The sequence below is a fragment of the Oncorhynchus tshawytscha genome, unplaced genomic scaffold, assembly GCF_018296145.1.
Source record: "Oncorhynchus tshawytscha isolate Ot180627B unplaced genomic scaffold, Otsh_v2.0 Un_scaffold_17_pilon_pilon, whole genome shotgun sequence".
In the NCBI taxonomy this organism is placed as follows: domain Eukaryota; kingdom Metazoa; phylum Chordata; class Actinopteri; order Salmoniformes; family Salmonidae; genus Oncorhynchus; species Oncorhynchus tshawytscha.
In genome coordinates, this window is record NW_024609830.1 from 33,688 (window position 1) to 60,962 (window position 27,275).

General features: G+C 46.6%; 2 protein-coding genes across 4 annotated transcripts in view; one reads left to right on the forward strand and one right to left on the reverse strand.

Annotated features, from left to right (window-relative positions):
- stx17 (syntaxin 17) lies at nt 1-19,017 on the forward strand. 3 transcript variants are annotated; one of them, XR_006083058.1, is made up of 10 exons: nt 1-165; nt 472-559; nt 690-885; nt 1,036-1,101; nt 5,290-5,482; nt 5,683-5,801; nt 5,980-6,030; nt 14,250-14,336; nt 16,256-16,558; nt 16,794-19,017. XR_006083058.1 is itself a non-coding variant. In XM_042319272.1 (9 exons), the coding sequence occupies exons 3-9, from the start codon at nt 751-753 to the stop codon at nt 16,502-16,504; spliced, it is 900 nt and encodes a 299-aa protein (XP_042175206.1). In that variant the 5' UTR covers nt 2-165; nt 472-559; nt 690-750; the 3' UTR covers nt 16,505-19,017. The 3 variants fall into 3 exon arrangements, 2 of the variants coding, with proteins under 2 accessions (XP_042175206.1, XP_042175207.1); XM_042319272.1 differs by having other exon boundaries at nt 2-165; nt 16,256-19,017; XM_042319273.1 differs by lacking the exon at nt 472-559 and having other exon boundaries at nt 2-165; nt 16,256-19,017.
- LOC112222650 (endoplasmic reticulum resident protein 44) overlaps nt 18,041-27,275 on the reverse strand; it is a 19,587-nt gene continuing 10,352 nt past the window's right edge. The window contains exons 5-11 of the mRNA XM_042319271.1: nt 23,960-24,144; nt 23,489-23,604; nt 23,188-23,362; nt 22,228-22,339; nt 21,839-21,980; nt 19,666-19,768; nt 18,041-19,556 (exon numbers count right to left, since the gene is read on the reverse strand). Of these exons, the coding sequence (XP_042175205.1) occupies nt 19,452-19,556; nt 19,666-19,768; nt 21,839-21,980; nt 22,228-22,339; nt 23,188-23,362; nt 23,489-23,604; nt 23,960-24,144 (938 nt within the window). The 3' untranslated portion in view covers nt 18,041-19,451. The remainder of the gene's footprint in view (nt 19,557-19,665; nt 19,769-21,838; nt 21,981-22,227; nt 22,340-23,187; nt 23,363-23,488; nt 23,605-23,959; nt 24,145-27,275) is intronic.

Below are 27,275 nucleotides of genomic sequence, written 5' to 3' on the forward strand. Positions count from 1 at the left end.
TGGGCTAAGGTTTTAGATCGGAAGTAATTCGTCTGCGCGCAAGGAAGAGAGTTGTTTACAAACAGAAGAGAAAGTTGGACATGTAGCTAACTTGAGACAAACAGTTACGAAATAGCCTAGAAGAATGCATCTCTCAAGTTTTACAGTCATTGATTTTTACTTTAAGTAAGTAATATGTTCACGGTTTGAAAATGAAATATGATAGATTTAAAGTTTGAATAGTCAGCTGTGCTGGCTAGCTTGCTAACATACTGTTAACTCACCTGACAGACATCTGATTCTGGCAGTTATAACGTTATATTGTTACTTTAAGAGCACAATATAACGTTATAACTGCCAGCTAGAGGATGATGCCTTACCTCGGTCAAAATGTGTTTTAATGTGTCATAATTACAGACATTTCTTCTCTCTGGAACAAGCAACGTTTTCTGTTATCATTTGTTCCCGGATGTTGTCGTTTAACTTCTTTAGCTAGCTAACAGCTCGAGACAGACTGAGACCCTGTTATTCAAACCTTGGGCACGAAGGAGTCAGCAAAGCTCCCTACTAGCCAGAAATGGTATGTTGTGATGTGTTTGGCATTGGGTTACAAGGAGGTGTGTGTGTGTGTGTGTGAGAGAAAAACAGGTCACGTGGTTGTGTGTGGCACACTGATGTTTGATGTATACCTCCTCCCTCCTGTCTTCCAGGTAGCTGAGTAAGAGGAGCACGTGTGTATGGTTGCAGGTGTGAGAACCCACCCGGGGTCAGATGTCAGGGAGGATGTCAGAGGAAGGGGGCAAGCTGACGCTGAGGCGTCTTGAAGGGCCAATCAACAAGTTCACTAAAGTAGCCCTGCCGACAGACCTAGAAAGACTACAGAGACACCACAGCAATATACTGAAGGTAACACACACATATACTCACACATGCAAACATATACACACATGCACACACACACATATATACACACGCAAACTCACATCACCGACCATTGGAAATTACAGAAGAACCACACACAGAGAAGCAGCAACTGAGCTTGTTATTGTCTTACAGTTCCAGCATAGTGGACAATGGGATCGCCTTCATCAGGAGCACATCAATGCCAGCCGCACTGTGCAGGTAAAACATAGACACACGCACACTGGCCTTGTGCTGAGTATATACAATATGTTGTGACTGTGTGCTGTGTGCCTGCAGGAGATCAGGAGTGTGTATGTAAAATTAAGTGTGTGTTATAAAAGGGTCTGTGTGTGTGTGTGTGTTTTCACAATGACACCACCATGTCTCTGGAAGTGAAGGATTCACCCCCACCTCCTTCCCTCACACACACACACACACACACACACACACACACACACACACACACACACACACACACACACACACACACTCAAAACACACCATTCCCCTCAAATCCCTTGGGAGGGCAGAGTGCTTTCCTGTGTGGCGTGTGTGTGTTTCTGGGCTGGGTGTGTGTAAGGAAGGTGAAGATGGGTGATGATACACAAGGACATGCAGCACAGATAGAGCCTAAGAGAAGTAGAGAGAGAGCAAGAAAGGCAGAGGGAAGCAGAGAAAGACGGCATCATCACCCCCCCACTCTCTAGGCAGGAAGTGAAGTCTCTAGCAGGAAGTGGGCTCCTCTGCTTTCTGTATTTCTGTCTGCATGCCTCTATTTTCATCCATCACTCATCTATTCATCCCTTTCTCCTAACTGTGAATATTATTATAGACCCCCTCTCTGGTGCTCATCACTTTGAGGGAATAGGTTAAGTAGTTTGGACAGCGCACTACAGATCACTTCCACACTCCATTCCCCCAGGGGGCAGCAGCAACCTTGTCCAGGTGGTTGATAAGCACATTCGGTGCTGTCAATTAGGGTGATCGTCAGTCAGAGTACCAGCTCGGAGAGCTGGTTTGATTTGAACATATTTATGTTTAGTCTGAACAAATAATAATCCACTTGGACCGGCCGACCAAGAGGTGAAGACGGAGCCCTGGACCTACGGTAAGGTAGCTGTCTCCTGGGTACATACATTCACACCTAGACGCATACACTGATTCCTCAGGTTACAGACTAGTTAACTAGGCCTAAGACTTAGTGAGTGCAACAATATTAGCAGGCTAGTGAATCGGTTTCGTAACGCCCTGTGTGTGTGTGTGTGTTGGTGTGGCAGGGCCTATTTTAACAACGTGTGCCTGGTTTCACTTTCTCCCTGGTGTTTACTGTGTGTTTGTCTGCAGAGATGGAGTCCTGCTGCTTCACATGCCTGTCTGTCCCCCACTGACTGACTGACTGGCTGACACACAGTCACACACCGCTGGCTGAGTGACTGACTATCATACAACGGTCTCAGGGCCCCCTCCATATCCCCTTCCCCCAGAGACAACAACAGCCTGAAAACACACAAATATGGACCAGTTACACACTCCTACACACCTTTCAATCAGTAGACCTTAGTTCTGTAAACGCCTTTTGCCAACAAAAAAAATACAGATTTTTATATTTTAATTGTAATTTTTTATTTCACCTTTATTTAACCAGGTAGGCTAGTTGAGAACAAGTTCTCCTTTGCTACTGCGATCTGGCCAAGATAAAGCAAAGCAGTGTGACACAGACAACAACACATGGAGTTACACATGGAGTAAACAATAAACAAGCCAATAACACAATAAACAAGTCAATGACACAGTAGAAAAAAGAAAGTCTATATACAGAAAGGCATGAGGAGGTAAGGCATGAGGAGGTAGGCAATAAATAGGCCATAGGAGCAACTAATTACAATTCAGCAAATTAACACTGGAGTGATAAATGAGCAGATGATGATGTGCAAGTAGAGATACTGGTGTACAAATAGCAGAAAAGTAAACAAAATAAAAACAGTATGGGGATGAGGTAAGTAGATTGGGTGGGCTATTTACAGATGGACTATGTACAGCTGCAGCGATCGGTTAGCTGCTCAGATAGCTGATGTTTAAAGTTGGCAAGGGAAATAAAAGTCTCCAACTTCAGCGATTTTTGCAATTCTCTCCAGTCACTGGCAGCAGAGAACTGGAAGGAAAGGTGGCCAAAGAGGTGTTGGCTTTAGGGATGATCAGTGAGATATACCTGCTGGAACGTGTGCTATGGGTGGGTGTTGTTATTGTGACCAGTGAACTGAGATAAGGCGGTGCTTTCCCTAGCATAGAGTTATAGATGTCCTGGAGCCAGTGGGTCTGGCGACGAATATGTAGGGAGGGCCTGTCGACTAGAGCGTACAGGTCGCAATGGTGGTTGGTATAAGGTGATTTGGTAACAAAACGGATGTTACTGTGATAGACTGCATCCAGTTTGCTGAGTAGAGTATTGGAAGCTATTTTGTAGATGACATCGCCGAAGTCAAGGATCGGTAGGATAGTCAGGTTTACTAGGGTATGTTTGGCAGCCTGAGTGAAGGAAGCTTTGTTGTGAAATAGGAAGCCGATTCTAGATTTGATTTTGGATTGGAGATGTTTAATATGAGTCTGGAAGGAGAGTTTACAGTCTAGCCAGACACCTAGGTATTTATAGTTGTCCACATATTCTAGGTCAGAACCATCCAGAGTAGTGATGCTAGTCGGGCGTGCGGGTGCCGGCAGCAAACGGTTGGAAAGCATGCATTTGGTTTTACTAGTGTTTAAGAGCAGTTGGAGGCCACGGAAGGAGTGTTGTATGGCATTGAAGCTCGTTTGGAGGTTAGTTAGCACAGTGTCCAAGGAAGGGCCAGAAGTATACAGAATGGTGTTGTCTTCGTAGAGGTGGATCAGGGAATCGCCCGCAGCAAGAGAGACATCATTGATATATACAGAGAAAAGAGTTGAACCCTGTGGTACCCCCATAGAGACTTGAACCCTGTGGTACCCCCATAGAGACTGCCAGAGGTCCGGACAACAGGCCCTCCGATTTGACACACTGAACTCTGTCTGAAAAGTAGTTGGTGAACCAGGTGAAGCAGTCATTAGAAAAACCAAAGCTATTGAGTCTGCCGATAAGAATACGGTGATTGACAGAGTCGAAAGCCTTGGCCAAGTCGATGAAGACGGCTGCACAGTACTGTCTTTTATCGATGGCGGTTATGATATCGTTTAGTAACAATATCCTCTTAAATAAATCCTCTTCGATATAAAGTCCCCTGTTTACGGGACCTGCGCGGTTCTGACTGAAATTTTTGCTTATAAATCGATCGAGTTGGCTTGCATTGAGCAATAGCCCTGATTTTTACAGACACAGTAGCATGTCTCTTCTGCCTGTATGAAGCAGCATATGCCTGGAATCCTTACACCGTAATGCAGCGAGGGGGAGTGGTTTCATCACTGTACCACATTCAGATCGATTTATAGCCAGTAGTCTAAAATAATGAATAGATTTGAAACAAAACACACCTTCTGTTTGTGATAGACGGACACTATATGAGATGAAAGGCCTAACGAGTTCAGGAAATATTCACAGTGACGGGGACAGACGTTTTGACCAAGAGACCTTTAGAAAATATGCCCATTTTCTCTAACAATAAATATACAAATATGTATTATACAGAAATCTTATAGTTAGTCGCTTTATAAATTATACTATATTTAGAACAAATAAGTTATTTCAAGCCTTCTTTATACAGTTTAGTTATAGGATATCCATCATATAACATATTTGTATCATGTTTGAATCATGTTTGTGCTGTGTACTTGATCTTGTGTCTTGAAAAGTGACTACACCTCACCAGTCTAACTGTTTTACCAGAAAGGGGAAATTTGAACCGTAGAGATTGCAGCATTACTAGTTATTGTTTATGGCCCTCTCATGGTAAATAATTACTTTAGGGGATTACGTAGATTACATTTAAGAGGCTTTAACCAACCTTCTCCAGCAGCGCAGAGAGCTCATTCACCTGTTAATGTTCTTATTGTTGATGTTCTTTGTGTGTGTGTGTTATCTGTGAAGCATATGCTAACAGGTCTTTAGCGTTCTGACAGGTGTGTCTCCCCGTGGCCATAGCAGCTCAATGCTAATCCAGTCTGCAGCTGTGCATGTATGTTTATTCATCATGTCTAATTAGCGTGGGAGCATTTATTGGTCATGACCTCCTGACCCCTGCCCTGGTCTGCCCTGGGGCTGATGGGTACAACCAGGGGAGGCGATTTGACAACCTCCTACTTCCCCCTTCTCACTCCTCCTCCCAGCAGAGACACTGGAACCTGTCTGTCTGTATGAGGGTGTACTTCTCTCTCTCTCGTGCCTCTTTTTTAAATCTATCTGTTGGGAAGTTGAACCTCTCTCTCACTCTCTCTCTGTAGCAGTTGAGGGCTAATGTTAGAGAGATGGAGAAGCTGTGTGGACGTATCTGTCCGGAGGACGGCCCCGCCATGGAGAGGCTGGTTCAGCCAATCAGAGACCGAGCATCTGCTGCCACGCAAGACTTCCTACTCCTGCATTCTAACCCCGCCCCTCTGCCACAGGCACCACGCGCCCCAGACCACTCATCCTCAGGTAGCACCGCCCTCTCCCCCTCTATTCAACTACATCAGTTTATTCTATTCTATGTCAGCCATGTTACCTCTTCCTTTATTGACCAATAAACCAACTAATAAATCATCTAAATGCTCATTATGAATTTGAGAATTTCAGAAGCAGTAACATGTCCAGATCTAAAGTTGGTCACTCTGGTTCTCACTGACCTTGTCCATTAGGTGGTTACCATGGTGATGATGTGGGCAGGGAGCCCCCTCCTGTCAATCAAACACAGCTCCTCCTCCCAGTGATCCCCCTCAACGAGAGTGCTGCTGAGTCCTGGGACACCCTGGAGGAGGTGGGAATATTTGGGCCCCTTGTACTGTATTCACAAATTGTCTTAATAATAGATTGAGATTATAATATTTATTCATGTCTATTGTTTATGTTCATGTCCATGTTTATTCATAATATGTCATATAGTAGGTTTTTGTTTGTGTTATTGTTGCTGTGTTAATATGAGTTTGTTTTGTCAGGACCTGAAGGAGCTTAGCGGTTTGGTGACAGAGTTCTCTCTGCTGGTCCATGTGAGTATGCTATGTACAGTGCATTCGGAAAGTATTTCCACATTTTGTTACGTTAGAGCCTAATTCTAAAATGGATTAAATTGTTTTCCTCATCAAACTACACACAATACCCCATAATGACAAAGCAAAAACGGTTTTGTAGAAATTTTTGCAAATAAAAACTGAAATATCACATTTCCTTAAGTATTCAGACCTTTTACTCAGTAATTTGTTGAAGCACCTTTGGCAGCGATTACAACATCAAGTCTTCTAGGGTATGACAATACAAGCTTGGCACACCTTTATTTGGGGAGTTTCTTCCCTTCTTCTCCAAAGATCCTCTCAAGCTCTGTCAGGTTGGATGGGGAGCGTTGTTGCACAGTTATTTTCAGGTCTCTCCAGAGATGTTCGATCGGGTTCAAGTCCGGGCTCTGGCTGGGCCACTCAAGGACATTCAGAGACTTGTCCCAAAGCCACTCAAATCAAATCAAATGTATTTATATAGCCCTTCGTACATCAGCTGATATCTCAAAGTGCTGTACAGAAACCCAGCCTAAAACCCCAAACAGCAAGCAATGCAGGTGTAGAAGCACGGTGGCTAGGAAAAACTCCCTAGAAAGGCCAAAACCTAGGAAGAAACCTAGAGAGGAACCAGGCTATGTGGGGTGGCCAGTCCTCTTCTGGCTGTGCCGGGTGTAGTTTATAACAGAACATGGCCAAGATGACACTCCTGTGTTGTCTTGGCTGTGTGGTTTTCATCAAGGATCTCTCTGTACTTTGCTCCGTTTATCGTTTCCTCAATCCTGACTAGTCTCCCAGTCCCTGCAGCTGAAAAACATCCCCACAGCATGGTGCTGTTGCCACCATGCTTCACCTTAGGGATGGTGCCAGGCGTTCAGCTTGGCATTCAGGCCAAAGAGTTCAATCTTGTTTCAGCAGACCAGAGAATCTTGTTTCTCATGGTCTGAGAGTCCTTTAGGTGCCTTTTCAAATCAAATCCAATGTTGTTGGTCACATACACATGTTATTAACATACACATGTTATTGCGAGTGTAGTGAAATGCTTGTGGCAAACTCCAGGTAGGCTGTCATGTGTCTTTTCCTGCGGAGTGGCTTCGTTTGGCCTGATTTGTGGAGTGCTGCAGAGATGGTTGTCCTTCTGGAAGGTTCTCCCATTTCCACAGAGGAACTCTGGAGCTCTGTCAGAGTGACCATCAGGTTCTTGGTTACCTTCCTGACCAAGGCCCTTCTCCCCCGATTGCTCAGTTTGGCTGGTTGGCCGGTCGGCCAGCTCTAGGAAGAGTCTTGGTGGTTCCAAACTTCTTCCATTTAAGAATGATGGAGGCCACTGGGATCTTCAATGCCGCAGACATGTTTCGGTACCCATCCCCAGATCTGTGCCTCGACACAATCCTGTCTCAGGGCTTCTTCAAACTCATGGCTTGGTTTTTGATCTGACTCGCACTGTCAACTCTGGGACCTTAAATAGACAGGTGTGTTCCTTTCCAAATCATGTCCAATCAATTGAATTTGCCACAGGTGGATTCCAATCAAGTTGTAGAAACATCTCAAGGATGATCAATGGAAACAGGATGCACCTGAGCTCTATTTCGAGTCTCATAGCAAAGGGTCTGAATACTTATGAAATTAGCAACAACAAAAAAACTGTTTTCATTGTCTTATTATGGGGTATTGTGTGTAGATCAGGACAATTTTTTAAAATGTAATCGGTTTAAGAATAAGGTTGTAACATAACAAAATGTTGATAAAGAGAAGGGGTCTGAATACTTCCCGAATGCACTGTAAGCTCTGTGTGTGTGTGTGTGTGTGTGTGTGATTGAGAGGTGACAAGGTCAGCAGACAATGCCTTCCTGGTGTCTAATGAGACAGGATGAATGACAGGGACAGGGCTACGTAACACAGATAGCCTGCTGCGGCTACGCTAACCATGCTGTTAGCACACAGGGCAGTGAGGGCACTGACAGACAGTGTAGTGAGTGACAGCTAGCCTAGCGTCTGTCTGTCTGGTTGGATTCATGCTGGGGCTCCTTAGAGAGCAGGTCACAGCACACCACAGGTTACTGGAGTGGGGCTGCAGGCAGTTGTACTGCTGGTGGAGGAGGGATGGTAGAAAATGGGCCATAGGGGAGAGGTGGGAGACGAGAGAGGATAGGAGAGAAGGGGGCTGTGTGTCCATGGGGAGAAGAGAGGAGAGTGCCGTGGGAGAGAACCCAGGCAACAGGGCGTATGGTGGGCCAGGAGGAAAACAGACGACTCCGATTATCACTCTATCCCCTGGGAACGAAAGAGCAATAGGAGGGAGAGTGGGAGGAAGGGAGGGCTTAAACATGGTGAGAGAGGAGGGCAGAAAGAGGTGTAGAGAGAGAGATTTAGGGAGGGAGAGCGGGAGACGAGACCGAGAGGAGATTGTTTTGAAGGAGAGAGCATAAAGATGTTTTAGTGCTGTGGTCTCTCTGGGGTGACTGGTGTCATTCAGGGACCAATACTCAGCCTCTCAACCACAGGGTAAACACTGCTGTGTGTCGGTGTTTGTACCTGCCTGGGGATTTGAGAGAGAGAGGGAGGGAGGGAGGGGGACAGAGACAGGCAAGTTGAGATGTTCAGACGCAGCCTGCTAGTGTCTGACTGAAGCACTCATCTCCCCCTGTTACACTGGCTGGAGCCTAGAAGCTCTACATCCACCAACAACCATACATACATCTGGGATTTAAAGGGAGGGAGGGTGAAGAAATGGGTACTGAAGTGAACATGAGAGTGGGGGAGAGATGTGAGGACTGAGGAGAGGAGTAAAGGTGTCAGCATGCTTCGGTTCAGAATGAGTGTGCTCGCATAGTGCCTTAAAAGACCTTTGTTTGAAATACCAAGCAGATCTTAGTCGCACAATTTTACATCCAAGATGTTTGGTGCAGTCTCCTTGAATGACATCAAACATTTAATTGAAGAATCCCTACTGTTGACCAATCACAGGTGAAGGGGCGTAGACTTCAGCTACCGACTCCGGCATGCCTGGAGAAAATGTTTTGTTAGCACGGCCGGAAAAAGCCCTCACCGAAGACCAAAACTAACAAAAGCGTTACAAAATGCCGTCATAATATATGCACGGCTGGGAAGCATGCAGACACCTTAAGGGAGAGGAGAATGATGGAGGGAGAGAGGGGACTGTAACGGAGAGGAGGGAGGGGACTGTAACGGAGAGGAGGGAGGGGACTGTAACGGAGAGGAGGGAGGGGACTGTAACGGAGAGGAGGGAGGGGAGGGGACTGTAACGGAGAGGAGGGAGGGGACTGTAACGGAGAGGAGGGAGGGGACTGTAACAGAGAGGAGGGAGGGGACTGTAACGGAGAGGAGGGAGGGGAGGGGACTGTAACGAGAAGAGGAGGGGACTGTAACGGAGCGGAGGGAGGGGACTGTAACAGAGAGGAGGGAGGGGACTGTAACGGAGTGGAGGGAGGGGACTGTAACGGAGAGGAAGGAGGGGACTGTAACGGAGAGGAGGGAGGGGACTGTAACGGAGTGGAGGGAGGGGACTGTAACGGGAGGAAGGAGGGGACTGTAACGGAGAGGAGGGAGGGGACTGTAACGGAGAGGAGGGAGGGAGGGGACTGTAACGGAGAGGAGGGAGGGGACTGTAACGGAGAGGAGGGAGGGGACTGTAACGGAGAGGAGGGAGGGGACTCTAACGGAGAGGAAGGAGGGGACTCTAACGGAGAGGAAGGAGGGGACTCTAACGGAGAGGAGGGAGGGGAGGGGACTGTAACGGAGAAGAGGGAGGGGACTGTAACGGAGCAGAGGGAGGGGACTGTAACGGAGAGGAGGGAGGGGACTGTAACGGAGCGGAGGGAGGGGACTGTAACGGAGAGGAGGGAGGGGCTGTAACGGAGAGGAGGGAGGGGACTGTAACGGAGAGGAGGGAGGGGACTGTAACGGAGAGGGGGCAGTAAGGGAGAGGGAGGGAGTTAGGGGACAGTGAGGGAGGGAGTTAGGGGGCAGTAAGGGAGAGGAGGGAGGGGTCTGTAACGGAGAGGAGGGAGGGGACTGTAACGGAGAGGAGGGAGGGGACTGTAACGGAGAGGGAGGGAGTTAGGGGGCAGTGAGGGAGGGAGTTAGGGGGCAGTAAGGGAGAGGAGGGAGGGGTCTGTGATGGAGAGGAGGGAGTTAGGGGGCAGTAAGGGAGAGGGAGGGAGGGGACTGTAACGGAGAGGAGGGAGTTAGGGGGCAGTAAGGGAGAGGGGAGTGAGGGGACTGTAACGGAGAGGAGGGAGTTAGGGGGCAGTAAGGGAGAGGGAGGGAGGGGACTGTAACGGAGAGGAGGGAGTTAGGGGGCAGTAAGGGAGAGGGAGGGAGTTAGGGGGCAGGGATGGAGGGGACTGTAACTGAGAGGGACGGAGGGTACTGTAACGGAGAGGAGGGAGTTAGGGGGCAGTAAGTGACAGGGAGGGAGTTAGGGGGCAGTAAGGGAGAGGAGGGATGGAGGGGACTGTAACGGAGAGGAGAGAGTTAAGGGACAGTAAGGGAGAGGAGGGAGTTAAGGGGACAGTAAGGGAGAGGAGAGAGTTAAGGGGCAGTAAGGGAGAGGAGGGAGTTAGGAGGCAGTAAGGGAGAGGAGGGAGTTAGGGGGCAGTAAGGGAGAGGAGGGAGTTAAGGGGCAGTAAGGAGAGAGAGAGTTAGGGGGCAGTAAGAGGAGAAGAGGGAGTTAGGGGGCAGTAAGGGAGAGGAGGGAGTTAGGAGGCAGTAAGGGAGAGGAGGGAGTTAGGGGGCAGTAAGGGGGAGAGGAGGGATTTAGGGGGCAGTAAGGGAGAGGAGGGATTTAGGGGGCAGTAAGGGAGAGGAGGGAGTTAGGGGGCAGTAAGGGAGAGGAGGGAGTTAGGAGGCAGTAAGGGAGAGGAGGAAGTTAAGGGACAGTAAGGAGAGGAGGGAGTTAGGGGGCAGTAAGGGAGAGGAGAGGGAGGAAGGGGGCAGTAAGGGAGAGGAGAGAGGTAAGGGAGAGGAGAGAGTTAGGGGGCAGTAAGGAGAGGAGGGAGTTAGGGGGCAGTAAGGGAGAGGAGGGAGTTAGGGGCAGTAAGGGAGAGGAGGGAGTTAGGGGGCAGTAAGGGAGGGAGAGGGAGGAAGGGGACTGTAACGGAGAGGAGGGAGTTAGGGGGCAGTAAGGGAGAGGAGGGAGTTAGGGGGCAGTAAGGGAGAGGAGGGAGTTAGGGGGCAGTAAGGGAGAGGGAGGGAGTTAGGGGGACAGTAAGGGAGAGGGAGAGGAGTTAGGGACTGTAACGGAGAGGAGGGAGTTAGGGGGCAGGAAGGGAGAGGAGTGAGGGGACTGTAACGGAGAGGAGGGAGTTAGGGGGCAGTAAGGAGAGGGAGGGAGGGGACTGTAACAGAGAGGAGGGAGTTAAGGGGCAGTAAGGGAGAGGAGGGTTAAGGAGAGGAGGGAGTTAGGGACAGTAAGGGAGAGGGAGGGAGTTAGGGGGCAGTAAGGGAGAGGAGGGATGGAGGGGACTGTAACGGAGAGGAGAGAGTTAGGGGGCAGTAAGGGAGAGGAGGGAGTTAAGGGAGAGGAGGGAGTTAGGGACAGTAAGGGAGAGGGACGAGAGGGTACAGTAAGGAGAGGAGGGAGTTAGGAGGCAGTAAGGGAGAGGGAGGGAGTTAGGGGGCAGTAAGGGAGAGGAGGGATGGAGGGGACTGTAACGGAGAGGAGAGAGTTAAGGGGCAGTAAGGGAGAGGAGGGCGTTAAGGGAGAGGAGGGAGTTAGGGACAGTAAGGGAGAGGAGAGAGTTAGGAGGCAGTAAGGGAGAGGAGGGAGTTAGGAGGCAGTAAGGGAGAGGGAGGGAGTTAGGGGGCAGTAAGGAGAGGAGGGATGGAGGGGACTGTAACGGAGAGGAGAGAGTTAAGGGGCAGTAAGGGAGAGGAGGGAGTTAAGGGAGAGGAGGGAGTTAGGGACAGTAAGGGAGAGGAGAGAGTTAGGAGGCAGTAAGGGAGAGGAGGGAGTTAGGAGGCAGTAAGGGAGAGGAGGGAGTTAGGGGGCAGTAAGGGAGAGGAGGGAGTTAGGAGGCAGTAAGGGAGAGGAGGAGTTAGGGACAGTAAGGGAAAGGAGGGAGTTAAGGGGCAGTAAGGGAGAGGAGAGAGGTAAGGGAGAGGAGAGAGTTAGGGGGCAGTAAGGGAGAGGAGGGAGTTAGGGGGCAGTAAGGGAGAGGAGGGAGTTAGGGGGCAGTAAGGGAGAGGAGGGAGTTAGGGGGCAGTAAGGGAGAGGAGGGAGTTAGGGGGCAGTAAGGGAGAGGAGGGAGTTAGGGGGCAGTAAGGGAGAGGAGGGAGTTAGGGGGCAGTAAGGAGAGGAGGGAGAGAGGGGACTGTAACGGAGAGGAGGGAGTTAGGGGGCAGTAAGGGAGAGGGAGGGAGGGGACTGTAACGGAGAGGAGGGAGTTAGGGGGCAGTAAGGGAGAGGGAGGGAGTTAGGGGGCAGGGATGGAGGGGACTGTAACTGAGAGGGACGGAGGGTACTGTAACGGAGAGGAGGGAGTTAGGGGGCAGTAAGGGAGAGGGAGGGAGTTAGGGGGCAGTAAGGGAGAGGAGGGATGGAGGGGACTGTAACGGAGAGGAGAGAGTTAAGGGGCAGTAAGGGAGAGGAGGGCGTTGAGGGAGTTAGGGGACAGTAAGGGAGAGGAGAGAGTTAAGGGGCAGTAAGGGAGAGGAGGGAGTTAAGGGAGAGGGAGAGAGTTAAGGGGCAGTAAGGGAGAGGAGGAGTTAAGGGGCAGTAAGGGAGAGGAGGGAGTTAGGAGGCAGTAAGGGAAAGGAGGGAGTTAGGGGGCAGTAAGGAGAGGAGGTAGTTAAGGGGCAGTAAGGGAGAGGAGAGAGTTATGGGGCAGTAAGGGAGAGGAGGAGTTATGGGGCAGTAAGGGAGAGGAGGGAGTTAGGGGGCAGTAAGGGAGAGGAGGAGTTAAGGGGCAGTAAGGGAGAGGAGGGAGTTAAGGGAGAGGAGGGAGTTAAAGGGAGAGGGAGTAAGGGGCAGTAAGGAGAGGAGGAGTTAAGGAGGCAGTAAGGGAGAGAGAGAGTTAGGAGGCAGTAAGGGCAGTTAAGGGGCAGTAAGGAGAGGAGGTAGTTAAGGGGCAGTAAGGAGAGGAGAGAGTTATGGGGCAGTAAGGGAGAGGAGGGAGTTATGGGGCAGTAAGGGAGAGGAGGGAGTTAGGGGAGTAAAGGAGAGGAGGTAGTTAAGGGAGTAAGGGAGAGGAGAGAGTTAGGGGGCAGTAAGGGAGAGGAGGGAGTTAGGAGGCAGTAAGGGAGAGGAGGGAGGGCAGTAAGGGAGAGGAGGGAGTAAGGAGAGGAGGGAGTTAGGGGGCAGTAAGGAGAGGAGGGAGGGGCAGTAAGGGAGAGGAGGAGTTAGGGGGCAGTAAGGGAGAGGAGGGAGTTAGGAGGGAGTTAGGGGGCAGTAAGGGAGAGGAGGACGTTAGGGGGCAGTAAGGGAGAGGAGGGAGTTAGGGGGCAGTAAGGGAGGGAGAGGGAGGAAGGGACTGTAACGGAGAGGAGGGAGTTAGGGGGCAGTAAGGGAGAGGAGGGAGTTAGGGGGCAGTAAGGGAGAGGAGGACATTAGGTGGCAGTAAGGGAGAGGAGGGAGTTAGGGGGCAGTAAGGGAGAGGAGGGAGTTAGGGGGCAGTAAGGGAGAGGAGGGAGTTAGGGGGCAGTAAGGGAGAGGAGGACGTTAGGGGGCAGTAAGGGAGAGGAGGGAGTTAGGGGGCAGTAAGGGAGACGAGGGACTTAAAAAGCTCAGGATGGTCATAGTTTTGATTTTAAACCGCTACAGAAAATGTATACCTTTTTTCTGAATATTGTCTATCCATATGTAACAAGTAGCTAATGTAAAAAGGTACCATGTCCATGAAATGTATATAGTATGTACATATAACAACACCAACTACAATAAGGAAGGAGAGAAGGATGGATGGTGTCCAGCACACAGGGAGAGGGACAGCTGCCACTCTGAATATTTCATGTGCTCCTCACAATAACCCCCCCAGACCCCTCCTGCCCCAATATAACCCCCCAGACCCCTCCTGCCCCAATATAACCCCCCAAGACCCCTTCCTACCCCAATATAATCTCCCCAGACCCTACTTTTTCTACTTTACACCCGCATCACCCCCCACAGACAGACAGACACACACATCTGTGTTGCTGTGTCAAGAGGGACCAAGTCAGCGGTGTGTGTCTCCAGTGTATAAACCCTGTGTGTGTGTCAGTCCCAGCAGGAGAAGATTGACAGCATAGAGGAGAACGTCAACACAGCAGCAGCCAACGTGGAGGAGGGGACCAGGAGCCTCGGGAAGGTGCGTGTGAGCGTGTACACGTGTGTGTGTGTGTGTGTGTGTGTGTGTGTGTGGTGTTTGGGAGATCGATGGCACTTTGCCTCCCAGTCATTCTACAACGTTTGTCCCTATTGATCCAGCAGAATACGGAGGAAAGCTGCAATTAAAGAAATAGAGAGAATAGATGGAGAGAGGGGTTAAGAGGTACAGTGATGGAGGGAGGGGTTGAGTAGGGGGTGTTGTCAATGGAGAGTGCAAGGTGGGTGTGTGTGGGTGCAAGAGGCGAGGAGAGGTATGAAGGGCTATTTAATAGCTCTTCAGTAGCAGCGTTTGGCCTCCCACTGTTGGCTCAATACACACACACACACACAACCTCAGAATAAAGTCAGACTGACAGCTCAATACCCACAGACATATTACAAGCTCAGTGTGGTATGTTGTGTGAGTTCTATACGGCTGAACAGACGCTCCGCGTACACACCCGTTTGAGTCTAGTTGCAGAAAAAATATCACATCATTTAAAAATGTGGTTTATTTAAGCGTAAATGTAGCATCTCTCACCGCATGTTTTGATTGATAAATGGAACTTCAACTCAGTTCAACTTCCTTAATTGATGAAGTTGAAATGGGATTGAGCCCACATTGAGGTCCAGAATATTCTAGGGTGTGGCTGTGCTTTTAAGGGATCCTGAGTGGCACAGCGTTCTAAGGCACTGCATCGCTGTGCTAAAGGCATCACTACAGATCCGGGTTCGATCCTGGACTGTATCACAACCAGCTGTGATCGGGAGTCCCATAGGGCAGCGCACAATTGGCCCAACATTGTCTGGATTATATGTTTTGGATTTTTTGGGCTGTTCGGGCACAATTGTTTTTCTGCTAGGCAACCCGAAGATCAAAGTCGAAGTCTACGCTCCTTCATTGGTAATTGGTCAACAGCAGGGATTCTTCAATAAAGTCTTTGTCATTCAATGAGAAATGACTCGTTTTCATTAAGAAATACTGCACCAAACATCTTAGTTAGATGTAAAATTGATCTCCATGTCAAAATTAGTGACAGATTTCTTGAGTTATCTTAGATTAATTCCGACTATTTTGAGGAAGTGTATTCTGGCTACGGCATCTCTAAATGGACAAATAGTACTATTGCTGCTTTTTTCAAAATGTTCAGGTCTTTTAAGGGAGTATGTGCGCACACTCGATGGGCTAGGCGTCAGCCCAACTGAAACATGCTGAGGCCTTTAGAAGCAGTGTGTGTACATAGAAGAGGTGTCAGACAGACACAGCAGTGTGTGTCATCTGTTATCAGGCCAGGTGCCATTACACACACCCCTGCTTTACCAACACCCTGTACTCTGAACTTTCAACTTACCTCTGGTTAATTAAAATGACCTTCGCTGCCATGAGGTGAGGGGGTGGGAGGGCGTTTGAACTGAAGCCATTTAACTGTTAATCTGTTAATCAACCGTGGGAGGGGGTAGTGTGTGTGTGTGTGGCGGAATGTTCAGAGGAGTCACTCATTTACAGCAATCAGTCTAAAGGAGCGTCTTCCTCTCTGAAGATAACAGTATTAATAAACACACACACACCTCATTTCTCCAATTTTAATAAACATGGGTAATTAAACTGTAGAGCTTTGATGATGATGGTGTGTGCGCATGTGTTGCTGTTTGTGTGTGTACATTTGTGTGTGTGTGTGATCATGAAAGGCCAGGTAGATCTGAAGACTTCTCGCTGACTGTGTGTCTTAGAACATCAAAGGAATAACCCCCCTGAGTGTGTGTGTGTGTTATATGTGCGTTGATTTGTCCCAAGCGAAGTTTCTTCTTATTTCCTTGTCTTTTTAATTGAATTTAAGAATCTTTATTGGCATAAAAAGTGAAGAAACCTAGACTGTCAATGCATGTAGTGACTCGCCTATCCCTCTGTCCTCTCTCCAGGCGGTGGGCTACAGGCTAGCAGTGTTACCCGTGGCGGGGGCAGTGTTAGGGGGGGTGTTGGGTGGGCCGCTGGGCCTACTGGTGGGGTTCAAAGCAGCGGGGGTGGCAGCAGCGCTTGGAGGGGGGGCTCTGGGGTTTGCAGGGGGGAACCTGGTCCAGAAGAAACGCAGAGCTAGAGTAGAGTCCCAAATGAACCAGCTCACTGCACCCCCTATGGAACCAGAACCACCGCTGGACAAGGACAAGTGACCTCTGATTGGTCGTGAAGGGACCTCTGACCTCCAGAAGCTTACACTGGTCCAGGTACTGCCCGACTACATTGCAGACGCATGCTAGAGCTTACATATACAGTGGGGCAAGTGGCGCACAACCATTGGTTGATGCAATGCAACGCCTGCGCATCTAGTCGGGCAGGAACTCAACCAAGAAATCCCTCAGACTAACTGGCTTTCCGCTCTAACAATCTGTTGTTTGACAAAAAGATTTGCTCTCTTTACTGTGGTAATAAGGAACTCCTCCTCCTTCTCGCTGCCAATAGACGGAGGAGAGAGGTCTGTCAAGAGAGGCCTACTGTGAAGAGAAGCCTGCCACTGGGATCTACCACTTCCCAATCAATAAGACTTTTAAACATTGTAGGAGAGCCTTGTTGAGGACCTGACTGTGAAAGGGATGGGTGAATGCTGTGTTAGTTGAGTGTGATGTATGTATATATGCTGGGTCTGTTGGCTTTGTATTTACAACTTTAAAGTAACTGTCCAGTGTTTCCAGATTTCTATTAAATATGACCTACACATTTTTACAATATAAATTAAATAGTTTTCCTTCCAAAATCTTTTAAATATGTTAAAAAGCAGCTTTGTGTTGGAATGGTGTGGGCATATACTGATCTTAAAAATATTCATGCAAGTAGACCGCTGATTGGCCAGCTCATCATCCTCTGAGGAAACAGCAAGTTTTGAGATACAAGTTTGTGTTTTTTTGTTTGTTCTACAATTAATATTTTGCCCACAAATACAAGTATAGGATGAGTCAACAGAACTTTCACTGCAGTTACTTTAAGTGTATGATCATATATAATGAAAAGATGTGCATTATTAGTAGCAAACACTACAGCCTAGTTTTGTAACATAAGTCCTGCTGTTTGGTGCCTTTTAGTACAGACAGATAGATGGTTGTTTTATTAAAGTCATGTTATTATACTGTTTCTTGGACAGACCATCTTAACTACCCTCAGTCTTGATCAAATACACACTCTGTGCCAAAGCCAGACACTGCCTGGGTCGAGCAGTCACCCATCTCTCTAGTTTATGAACTTATTGATGTTTATCTGAATCTGCTGCTCTGCTTAGAGTATACAGCTCATTAACAGAGGGAGAGGGAGGTATAAACAGCAGTAAATGTCAAGACTGTGTCCTGGTCTGAACCCTGCTGGAGAGGTCTGCTCCCTCTGACAGACTGGGGAGCAGAGAATAAGAGTGAGTGATTGTGATTGAGAAAGGTTAGGAGGATAAACAGCTGTCCTGGGTGTACCAGGTAGAAAGTTGATGTGTGATAGGCCAAAGTTTCCCCTCTAATAAGTGCCACGATGTCATCTACTACAACAGTAGATGACCTCTGAACTCAGACCGGGACCAACTAAATATGGATGCTCTTAATCTATGTGATGATTTACTGGGGGTTTTATATTGCCAAAGAAAACCAATAAAATATGCTTCTGATGAAGGAAATGTGTGTGTGTCAAGAGTCTTCTCTGTAGAACTGAACAAACAGACTCAACACACAACATCCTGTAAAATGGTTTCATTTACTTGTTTTATTTTCCCTCTCCGAGATGACTGATTTAGAAATGAGATTTCTCCCCCTTTAACCCTCCCTTCGTGACTGGTCAGATCAGGGTACTGTTGGGTTCTAGGGAGGGACTGTACACACAGTACTATAAATAAACACACAGCATGCGTCTCAATACTCCTCGTCTCCTTTCATTGCTCCATCTGAACTGATTTGAGTGACAGGTGAAATAAGGATACTTTCCAGGTCAGCTTCTTCCATATTGCTGTCACCTGGACTTGTTGCTAAGTGGGCGTGGCCTGGCCTGTGTCAGACCAGTGCAGATGGAGAAGAAGACACTGCAGAGGATTGAGATGCAGCCCAGAGTCTGATTTTTCTCCTTCAGTGTGAGGTTCCCCTCCTGTCCTCTAGAGCAGCAGTGTCTAACTGACACCTCTCAGCCTTTAGGAACTACCGTCTGAGTCAGTATTGCAGATCAGGGGCACGTTCAAGTACAAAAGGGAGAAAATGCTTTTCTGACAGATAATGGAAACAAACATTTAACTATTGGACAGTTTATGGTAGTATCTCTGTTGTTTCTAAACATGTTCTACCATTTTGTGCCTCCTGAACGTGACTTAGGTGAATAGGCTCTCTGGCCAATCAGTTGCATGAGTTTAGTACCAGGGAGAGGAAAGCTGCATCTCAATACTTTACAATGTGTTCCTTTCCTTGTCTCCTCTCATCCTATTTGAAATCATAGGATAGGTGGAAGCAGCATAGTGGATACCTGCCAGAAATATGCTTTCACATCAGTTTAAATAAAGGAAAGGAGGAGAGGGGGGTGAACTATTAAGATGCAGCCGAGACACTGTAGTCCTCCAGGACCAGAACCCTCTCTCACTCAAACGGGACTGAGCTGGACTACACACAGATAAGAACCGTAATGAGACTAAACAACCGGAGCAAGGGATCTCACTCGTCAAAAAAAAGGGTGCTACATGTTTTTGAACCTAAAGTAAATCGGTTTTTAATTTAGATCAGGATGACAAAGACCAACGCTCACTCAGCACAAGCACTATTATTATTTACAAGCTCCAAAAATAAAAGTTAAAACGCTTTGCTTCCGTTTTTGTCCTAATCCCCCCCCACCCCACACCACTTTCTTCTTCTGGTTTCATCCTTTTTATCTAAAATAAAAAAAATTGTACACGTAAGAGTTATGAAAATATAGGTTATTCCAACACGGTTGTCCTGGATTTAACCTACTCTCTGGTCTTCCTTATCCTCTCTCTCCATTAAGGGTGTTGGGGGTGAGTTGGGGTGTTGCTGTCCCATCCCGCTGGCCTGTCCTGACTCTGGACACTGACTCCGGGGCATGCCATGGGGTCGTGGGTCATAGGTCAGGGTTGTGGTGAAGTCGTTGAGGTCACAGTTCATCACGGTCCCTGAGGAGTGTGTAGCGTGTCTCACTGGGGGCTAACTTCTGGAAGGAACTCTCTGGTGGGTTACTGGCCACCTCACCGATCTCCTCCTGATGAAATAACACATTTATATACACACACCTCCCTCTACTACTGCAATGACACCGTTTTATACACACATATTGACGGTGTACTAGTATGCTTGTGAGGTGTTCTGACCTGTCCAGGTGTGCTGTCTGTCGGGTCTGGGCCGTGGTGGAACTCTCTGTGTAACTTCCCAGAGTGGAGGTCCAGAACAAACTGCCTCAGCTTCCCAGGGATCCTACACACATTAATATAATCATTAGGTCTACCAATGACATTACTGAAGTGTGGTTGATGACAGAAGGTCATAAACTGATATCACATCAGAGCTGGTCCCATATCAAAGCTGTCTCTGCATGTTAGAGGTGGCTGCAGACACCACACACACACACAGCTAATGAAATAATTTGATCTCGGTGACAGAGGGAGGGAGAACACAAACATCCAGAGGAGGAGGTAGTGAATGTGATGTAATGTAATTAGTTGAAGCGGGTGTCAGACCTCAGGGCTCTGTCTGTCTGATCACAGAGGTGATAGGGGGAGTGGTGGGGGAGGGGTTTAGATGGGGGGTAAAATAGATTAGATGAAATTACATTCGATTAGTTAACACTAATTGCACGTGCCAAGTCATGTCACATTAGCTCTGGTTTCCAGGGCCGTCAATAGAAGAATTATCTAGAAGGTGTGACATTTCTATTATAATCTGTGGACTGTGTGTGTGTGTGTGCGTAATGGAATGTATTATATTTGACAAATGCAGATTTTCAACATACAGATCTAAATAATCTAATGACAACAATAATGAGCCATCTCAAATACTGTCACTCAAGTCAGACACAAATGAACACTAGAAAAGCCTGGCCTCGAGGGACAACCCCTCAAGCCAATGACGAGCCTTTTGGACATCAACATTCTAACAGTCTAATAAATACACTTCATATATGCTATCGCAAAAATAATCACTTGGCTGTGTTTATGAAGGTAACAGAATACAAAAGAAAATGCATTTCAAATAAAACAATAGCATTGTCATTTGTTAATGTAACTGTAGACTATGTAAAAATAAAAAAGACAAACACCACAATTCAGCTGTTTAAAATCCATTAAATAAACACCATCACAAAGATGATTCATTATTGATTTGTTAACCCATAAGAGTCTAAGTCCTGTCTAAACTTGGGGAGGGGGGGGGTTCTGCACTGAATAATAATAAACGCAACGCGTGTTGGATCCAAGTGCTGAGATAAAAGATCCCAGAAATGTTCCCACCCACAAAAAGCTTATTTCTCTCAAATGTTTTTCACAAATGTGTTTACATCCCTGTTAGTGAGCATTTCTTATTTGCAAATTAATCCATCCAACTGATAGGTGTGGGATAACAAGCTGCTGATTAAACAGCATGATCATTACACAGGTGCACCTTGTGCTGCCTCCAATGTCGTTTTAGAGAATTTGGCAGTATGTCCAACCGGCCATACAACCACAGACCACGTGAATGGCGTTGTGTGTGCGAGCAGTTTGATGATGTCAACAGCGTGCTCCAGTTCCCACCAATTCCAGCAACTTGGCACGGCCATTAAAGAGGAGTGGGACATCATTCCATCGTCCACAATCAACAGCCTGATCAACTCTATGCGAAGGAGATGTGTCGCGTTGCATGAGGCAAATGGCAGTTACACCAGATATGGACTGGTTTTCTGATCCACGGCCCTACCTTTTTTTAAGGTATCTGTGACCAACAGATGCATATCTGTATTCCCAGTCATGTGAAATCCATAGATCAGGGCCTAATTAATTCATTTCAATTGACTGATTTCCTTATATGAACTGTAAATCTTTGAAATTGTTGCATGTTGCGTTTATATATTTGGGGTTTTAAGAAAGCCATACCAAGGATCACTTTGCTATTTGAGTTTGAATTGTAAGACCCCTCAAAGTATCAAAAATATATACTTTTGTATGAACAATTAATGTCTCATGGTCTGACAAACGTTCCATAATCCGTATCACAATTGGAGTTGCGAGCTCCACAGCCAGAGCAAATCTATCCTTTGTTCTGTACAGGCCAGAAAATGTGACCTGTCGCTCTCCATGTAAATGATGTGTCAGATTTCACATACTGCATGTCATCGGAGACGGCGTTTGAAGTGGGACAACCAGACCATTCATAGAGCTGAACACAGAAATGTTGGTTGGAACCGGTTCGAGAACAACTCAAGGTGCCCTAAATAGTTGGCCAAATGGCTAAGAGGTAAAAAAAATAAAATTCAACCAGACAGGTGAAAGAAAGTAGAGAGGTTGTACTTACTCAATGTCTCTGAACTCAGGGTACACATACATGTGTCTGAAGGAGTCTATAGCAATGACAGGACAGTCTGCTGGAGTCTTCTGGATGTGCAGCAGTGGGTGACGGAACTTTTCACAGTCCGCATGCAGAAAGTTTATAGATCCTAGGCAGGAGGGGATAGTTATTAATATAATTTATATTATTTATTAAGAAGAGATTACCATGACTATAATAGTACGGTTATCTAACAAATATAATGCAACTCCGTCCCTGGCTGGGATGAAAACACAACACAAATAAATAAATAGAACAAGAAAGTAACAATGGTCCCAGCACTGAACCCTGTGGCACACCCTGTTATTTCCCCAGGTGATTGGGCCACAAACAATCTTTTAAGACAAACGCACTACCTTTTTCGCTGATGAGCTGGCGTGCCACCTCGTGCTGGAACTTCTCCAAGCTCTCTGTGTCCTCCTTCACGTGAAACAGGATGAGGAATGGGATCCCCTCTTCAGTCAGCTCCTGGAACACACACACAGGGAAGAGGAAGAAGAGTGAAGGCGTCAGCATGCTTCAGTTCGTCTGGCACCGAGCCGAACCAAACGATGGGCTCGCATACTCCCTTAAAAGACCTTCGCTTGAACATTTTGAAAAAAAGAAATAGTACTGTTTGTCCATTTTGAGACGCCACTATACACTTCTTCAATAGTCAGAATTAATCTAAGATAACTCAAGAAAGCTGTAATTAATGTTGACATTTTTGCAGAGGAGATCTTAGTTGCGCAATTTTGCATCTGACTAAGATGTTTGGTGTAGTATGAGGACAGGTCATCTCATTGAATGACAACAAGCACTTCATTGAAGAATACCTACTGTTGACCAATCTGTGACTAGGGGGCGTAGACTTTGGCTACCGACTTCGGATTGCCTCAAGAAAAAAATTTGTGTGCCCAAAACAGCAGATAAAACCCTTGCCGAGGTCCAAAATGAACAAAAACGTTACAAAATGTAATGTATGCACAAACTGTTCAGAAACTGTTTCGGCTGGGAAGCATCCGGAAGCCTTAACGGGTCAGTGGGAGATTCAGGTGTGTGTCTATGCCTTGTTGTCGGCAAATGGCGTAGATGTCGTGGGTGCCATCCCAGGCCAAGTATCAATGGGATAAGCACACCCCTCTATTCATATGATAATGAATGAGCAAAGAGATAAGGACAGGATTACATTAGGGTGGGGCTGCTGTAGGGGAAGAAGCCAGGCCAGCCCTGGAAGACGACTCCCAGCGGTGTAGACCGGGGCTAGCCCAAAACCTAAATGATTTACTTTAGACTGGATCAAACGGAGAGAAGAAAAAGAGGTAGAGAGAACGCACCTCTCCGTTTTCGAAGGTGATCTCGCGGACCAGAGGGACACATTTGTCCTGCGCCCAAGCGTAGGTGAGGTCAAAGTTGGTTAGTGAGCCCAGGTACACCATGTCAGGAACAGTCTCCCCCATCGGTTTATAGATCACATTATCACCACTGAACCTCTCTGTCTGGGACACGTCACTGGAGGGACAGAGGAAAGGAAAGATTAAAAGATTACTCAAATGCCAGACCAAAAACATATAAACTATATTATAAATGTTTCGTAGACCCTAAGTGCAGTGGTTGGTCTGAAGAGGCTTGACTCACCCGAAGGCAGCGAGAAACACACAGTCGTCTCGGAGGATGTTGGCCACCTTCTCAAACGTGTGGTAGTTCTCAGAATCCTTCTGGTCAAAGTAGCCAATAATGTTACGCCTGTCCCTCTGCAGAGAGAGAGATATTTCCTGGTTCAGTACCAATTATTTTTGAGGACAGAGTCATATACAAATCTTTAGGGGGCATTCTGTTGATAGCTCTTTGGTGTCCCGTCAGCTGTGTTCTTTGTGTCAGTTGCCCTGTATAGTTGTCTTTTTTTCTTCTATTTGGTTTACATGTTTTACTTTTATGCACTTTGAGATTAATCTGTATAATGAAAAGCACTGTACAAATGTAATAAATTATTATTATTATTCAATATTTAGATTAGGAATGGTCCTAGAACAGATCCCTGAGGCACACCCTTTACATGTTCAAATGTTTGGACAACAACACACTGATTTGTGTGTGCCTGATACTCACATCCGCAATGTTGACCTCCTCCAGACTGTGTATCTCTTTAATGGGATCGACCTTCTGCTGGCGGATAAAGTCAGCGATGGCTGTGACTGACCTCTGACCTCTGTATTCCCTCTTCATCATCATTCCATTACGGAACAACTTCAATGTAGGGTACTTACTGATCCTGTACCGCTGAGCTATGTCAGCTAGAGAGAGAGTGGGAGAGAGGGGTGAATAAAGACAGAGTTTAATATAGAATGAGGTAGAGGGGGAGAAAGGCAGACAAAGGAAAGGGGAATGAAGGAAAAGAGGCAGGTAGAGAAAATCAGAAAAGGATGGATAGAAACGCTGATGGATGAAAAAAGGTGAGAGTAAAAGACAGATAGAGGGTGTTTAAAGCTGTCTAAAGACACAGCCGTCAGTCAGCCCCTGATCCCTCAGATGAAAGCTGCCCCCCAGTGAGAGTAAATATTCTCATAGTGCTGTGTGTTTGGCAGGTGTCAGTCTCACTGCAGGGTGTCTCTAAGCTCCAGTCTTCACAGGCAGCAGCAATTTTGTCATTAGTCTTCAAACAGTTTGCAGGTCATCAATAATTCCCTTTAATTTGTTTATCTCAAAGGATGTGCCTATCAAACGTCTGTGTGTGTGTGGGGGGAGTAACTGATTACAAAAAAACTAACTGTAATCCATTACCAGCTAAAATATTGTAATCAAATTACAAAAATTGAAATCCTACTTTATTACTTACTTTTAAATTCAGAAAGTATGAGGACACCTTTCTGTTTTCTCAACGACATTCAAATCAGCATTGAAAAAACAGTTTAAGTTTGTTGGACCACAAATCAAAGACCACTATGATGACACACCAAATGCATTTTGATGGTTTGCAGGAAAAGTGCAGGAATAGGCTTTTGTAGCATACAGTCCTTCTAATGGTGCGACTGCAACAAAGAAATCAAGGCTTTATTAAGAGCAAGACAAAGGAGCTGATCATGGACTACAGGAAACGGAGGGCAGAACACGCCGCCATCCACAGGGCTGTAGTGGAGCGGGTCGAGAGCTTCAGGATCCTACACATCAATAAGGTATTAACATGGTCTACACATACCAACACAGTTGTGAAGAAGGCACAACAACGGCTCTTCCCCCTCAGGAGGCTGAACATTTTCGGCATGGGCCCTCAGATGATTATATATCCCGTTGCTTCATGTTACCCCTACTTACATGTACATATCTACCTCAATTACCTCGTACCCCTGGACATTGACTCAGTACTGGTAGCCCGTGTATATAGCCCAGTTATCCTGACTCAGTACTGGTAGCCCGTGTATATAGCCCAGTTATCCTGACTCAGTACTGGTAGCCCGTGTATATAGCCCAGTTATCCTGACTCAGTACTGGTAGCCCGTGTATATAGCCCAGTTATCCTGACTCAGTACTGGTAGCCCGTGTATATAGCCCAGTTATCCTGACTCAGTACTGGTAGCCCGTGTATATAGCCCAGTTATCCTGACTCAGTACTGGTAGCCCGTGTATATAGCCCAGTTATCCTGACTCAGTACTGGTAGCCCGTGTATATAGCCCAGTTATCCTGACTCAGTACTGGTAGCCCGTGTATATAGCCCAGTTATCCTGACTCAGTACTGGTAGCCCGTGTATATAGCCCAGTTATCCTGACTCAGTACTGGTAGCCCGTGTATATAGCCCAGTTATCCTGACTCATTGTGGATTTATTCCTTGTGTTATTATATATTGTTTTCTATTTTTGTCTCTGCATAGTTGGGAAGGGATCACAAGTAAGCGTTTTACTGTTGGTCTATCAAATCTAATTTTAATTTGTCACATACACATGGTTAGCAGATGTTAATGCGAGTGTAGCGAAATGCTTGTGCTTCTAGTTCCGTTCTAGTTATCTAACAAGTAATCTAACAATTCCACAACAACTACCTGACACACACAAATGTAAAGGGATGGAACAAGAATGTATAAATATATGGATGAGCGATGACCGAGCGGCAAAGGGAAAGTGCAATAGATGGTATAAAATACAGTATATACATATGAGATGAGTAATGTAAGATATGGAAATATTATTAAAGTGGCATTATTAAAGTGACTAGTGATCCATTTATTAAAGTTGCCAATGATTTCAAGTCTGTATGTAGGCAGGAGCCTCTCTGTGTTAGTGATGGCTGTTTAACAGTCTGATGGCCTTAAGCTAGAAGCTATTTTTCAGTCTCTCGGTCCCAGCTTTGATGCACCTGTACTGACCTCACCTTCTGGATGGTAGCGGGGTGAACAGGCAGGGGCTCTACACCTGTTGCTTACAAAAAATGTGACAAGTAAAATGTGATTTTGATTTTACTGCTGTTGGCATCCAAAGATTATACATTTAACTTGAATAAACACTTGGAGGTAAGGATGTCGTACCTCCTAGTGTTATTGATATCTACACTGCTGCTCTCTCATTTAGCTATTTGCGCCTCACGGATTGTGGTTGTTGTGGATGGCTGTTGACAAACGAACATGTATATTTTAACCCAATAATGGTTGAATTGAAGAAGTTAAAGCTGCCTATCAATCAATGTTGCAACCAGTGGACAGCCAGTGAAAAATGTGCTCTTGCAGCTGCATCGTGTGGATCACAGTCTGTGAAATAAACGTTTGAGGGGGTTCCTCCATTCTAAAATCCTCTATGGTATTGTGCTCCACATGCTGTCAAAAACAAGTTTCATTTAACAAGACCACAAGTGGGGCTTTTATTGCTCTAATTCATGCCGATTAAAAAAATTGTCCATAGGCCTATTGGACACATGCTCAAACTCGCACACTTCTGATCAACTTAAAGAGCTGAAAATGATAGAGATATCAGTGTCATCAACACAAGCTTAAACAATAGGCCTATAGCAAATGCAGCATATGGTATTCATTTTTCCACACACACTTTTTGTTTGTGCTCAAAGCATGTCATTCCATGAGAGCATAATTTCCTTTTCAACTTGAAGCAATGAGCCCAATCAGTCCTCAATGACAACAAAATCATAAACAGAGTAGGCTAATAAGTCCTTGGTTTTGGGGTCATGCTCAGGTTAAACAGAATAGGCTAATAAGTCCTTAGTGATACCATCGATCACCACATTCTTTTGGAGAGATTGGAAACCCAAATTGGTCTACACGGACATGTTCTGGCCTGGTTTAGATCTTATCTGTCGGAAAGATATCAGTTTGTCTCTGTGAATGGTTTGTCCTCTGACAAATCAACTGTAAATTTCGGTGTTCCTCAAGGTTCCGTTTTAGGACCACTATTGTTTTCACTATATATTTTACCTCTTGGGGA

Excerpts from the sequence above, each read along its gene's own strand:
- stx17 (XM_042319272.1), top strand. The coding sequence starts at position 751 with ATGTCAGGGAGGATGTCAGAGGAAGGGGGCAAGCTGACGCTGAGGCGT. Across the intron at positions 6,031-14,249 it reads AGTTCTCTCTGCTGGTCCAT|TCCCAGCAGGAGAAGATTGA; the intron begins GTGAGTATGCTA and ends TGTGTGTGTCAG. Across the intron at positions 14,337-16,255 it reads GGACCAGGAGCCTCGGGAAG|GCGGTGGGCTACAGGCTAGC; the intron begins GTGCGTGTGAGC and ends TCCTCTCTCCAG.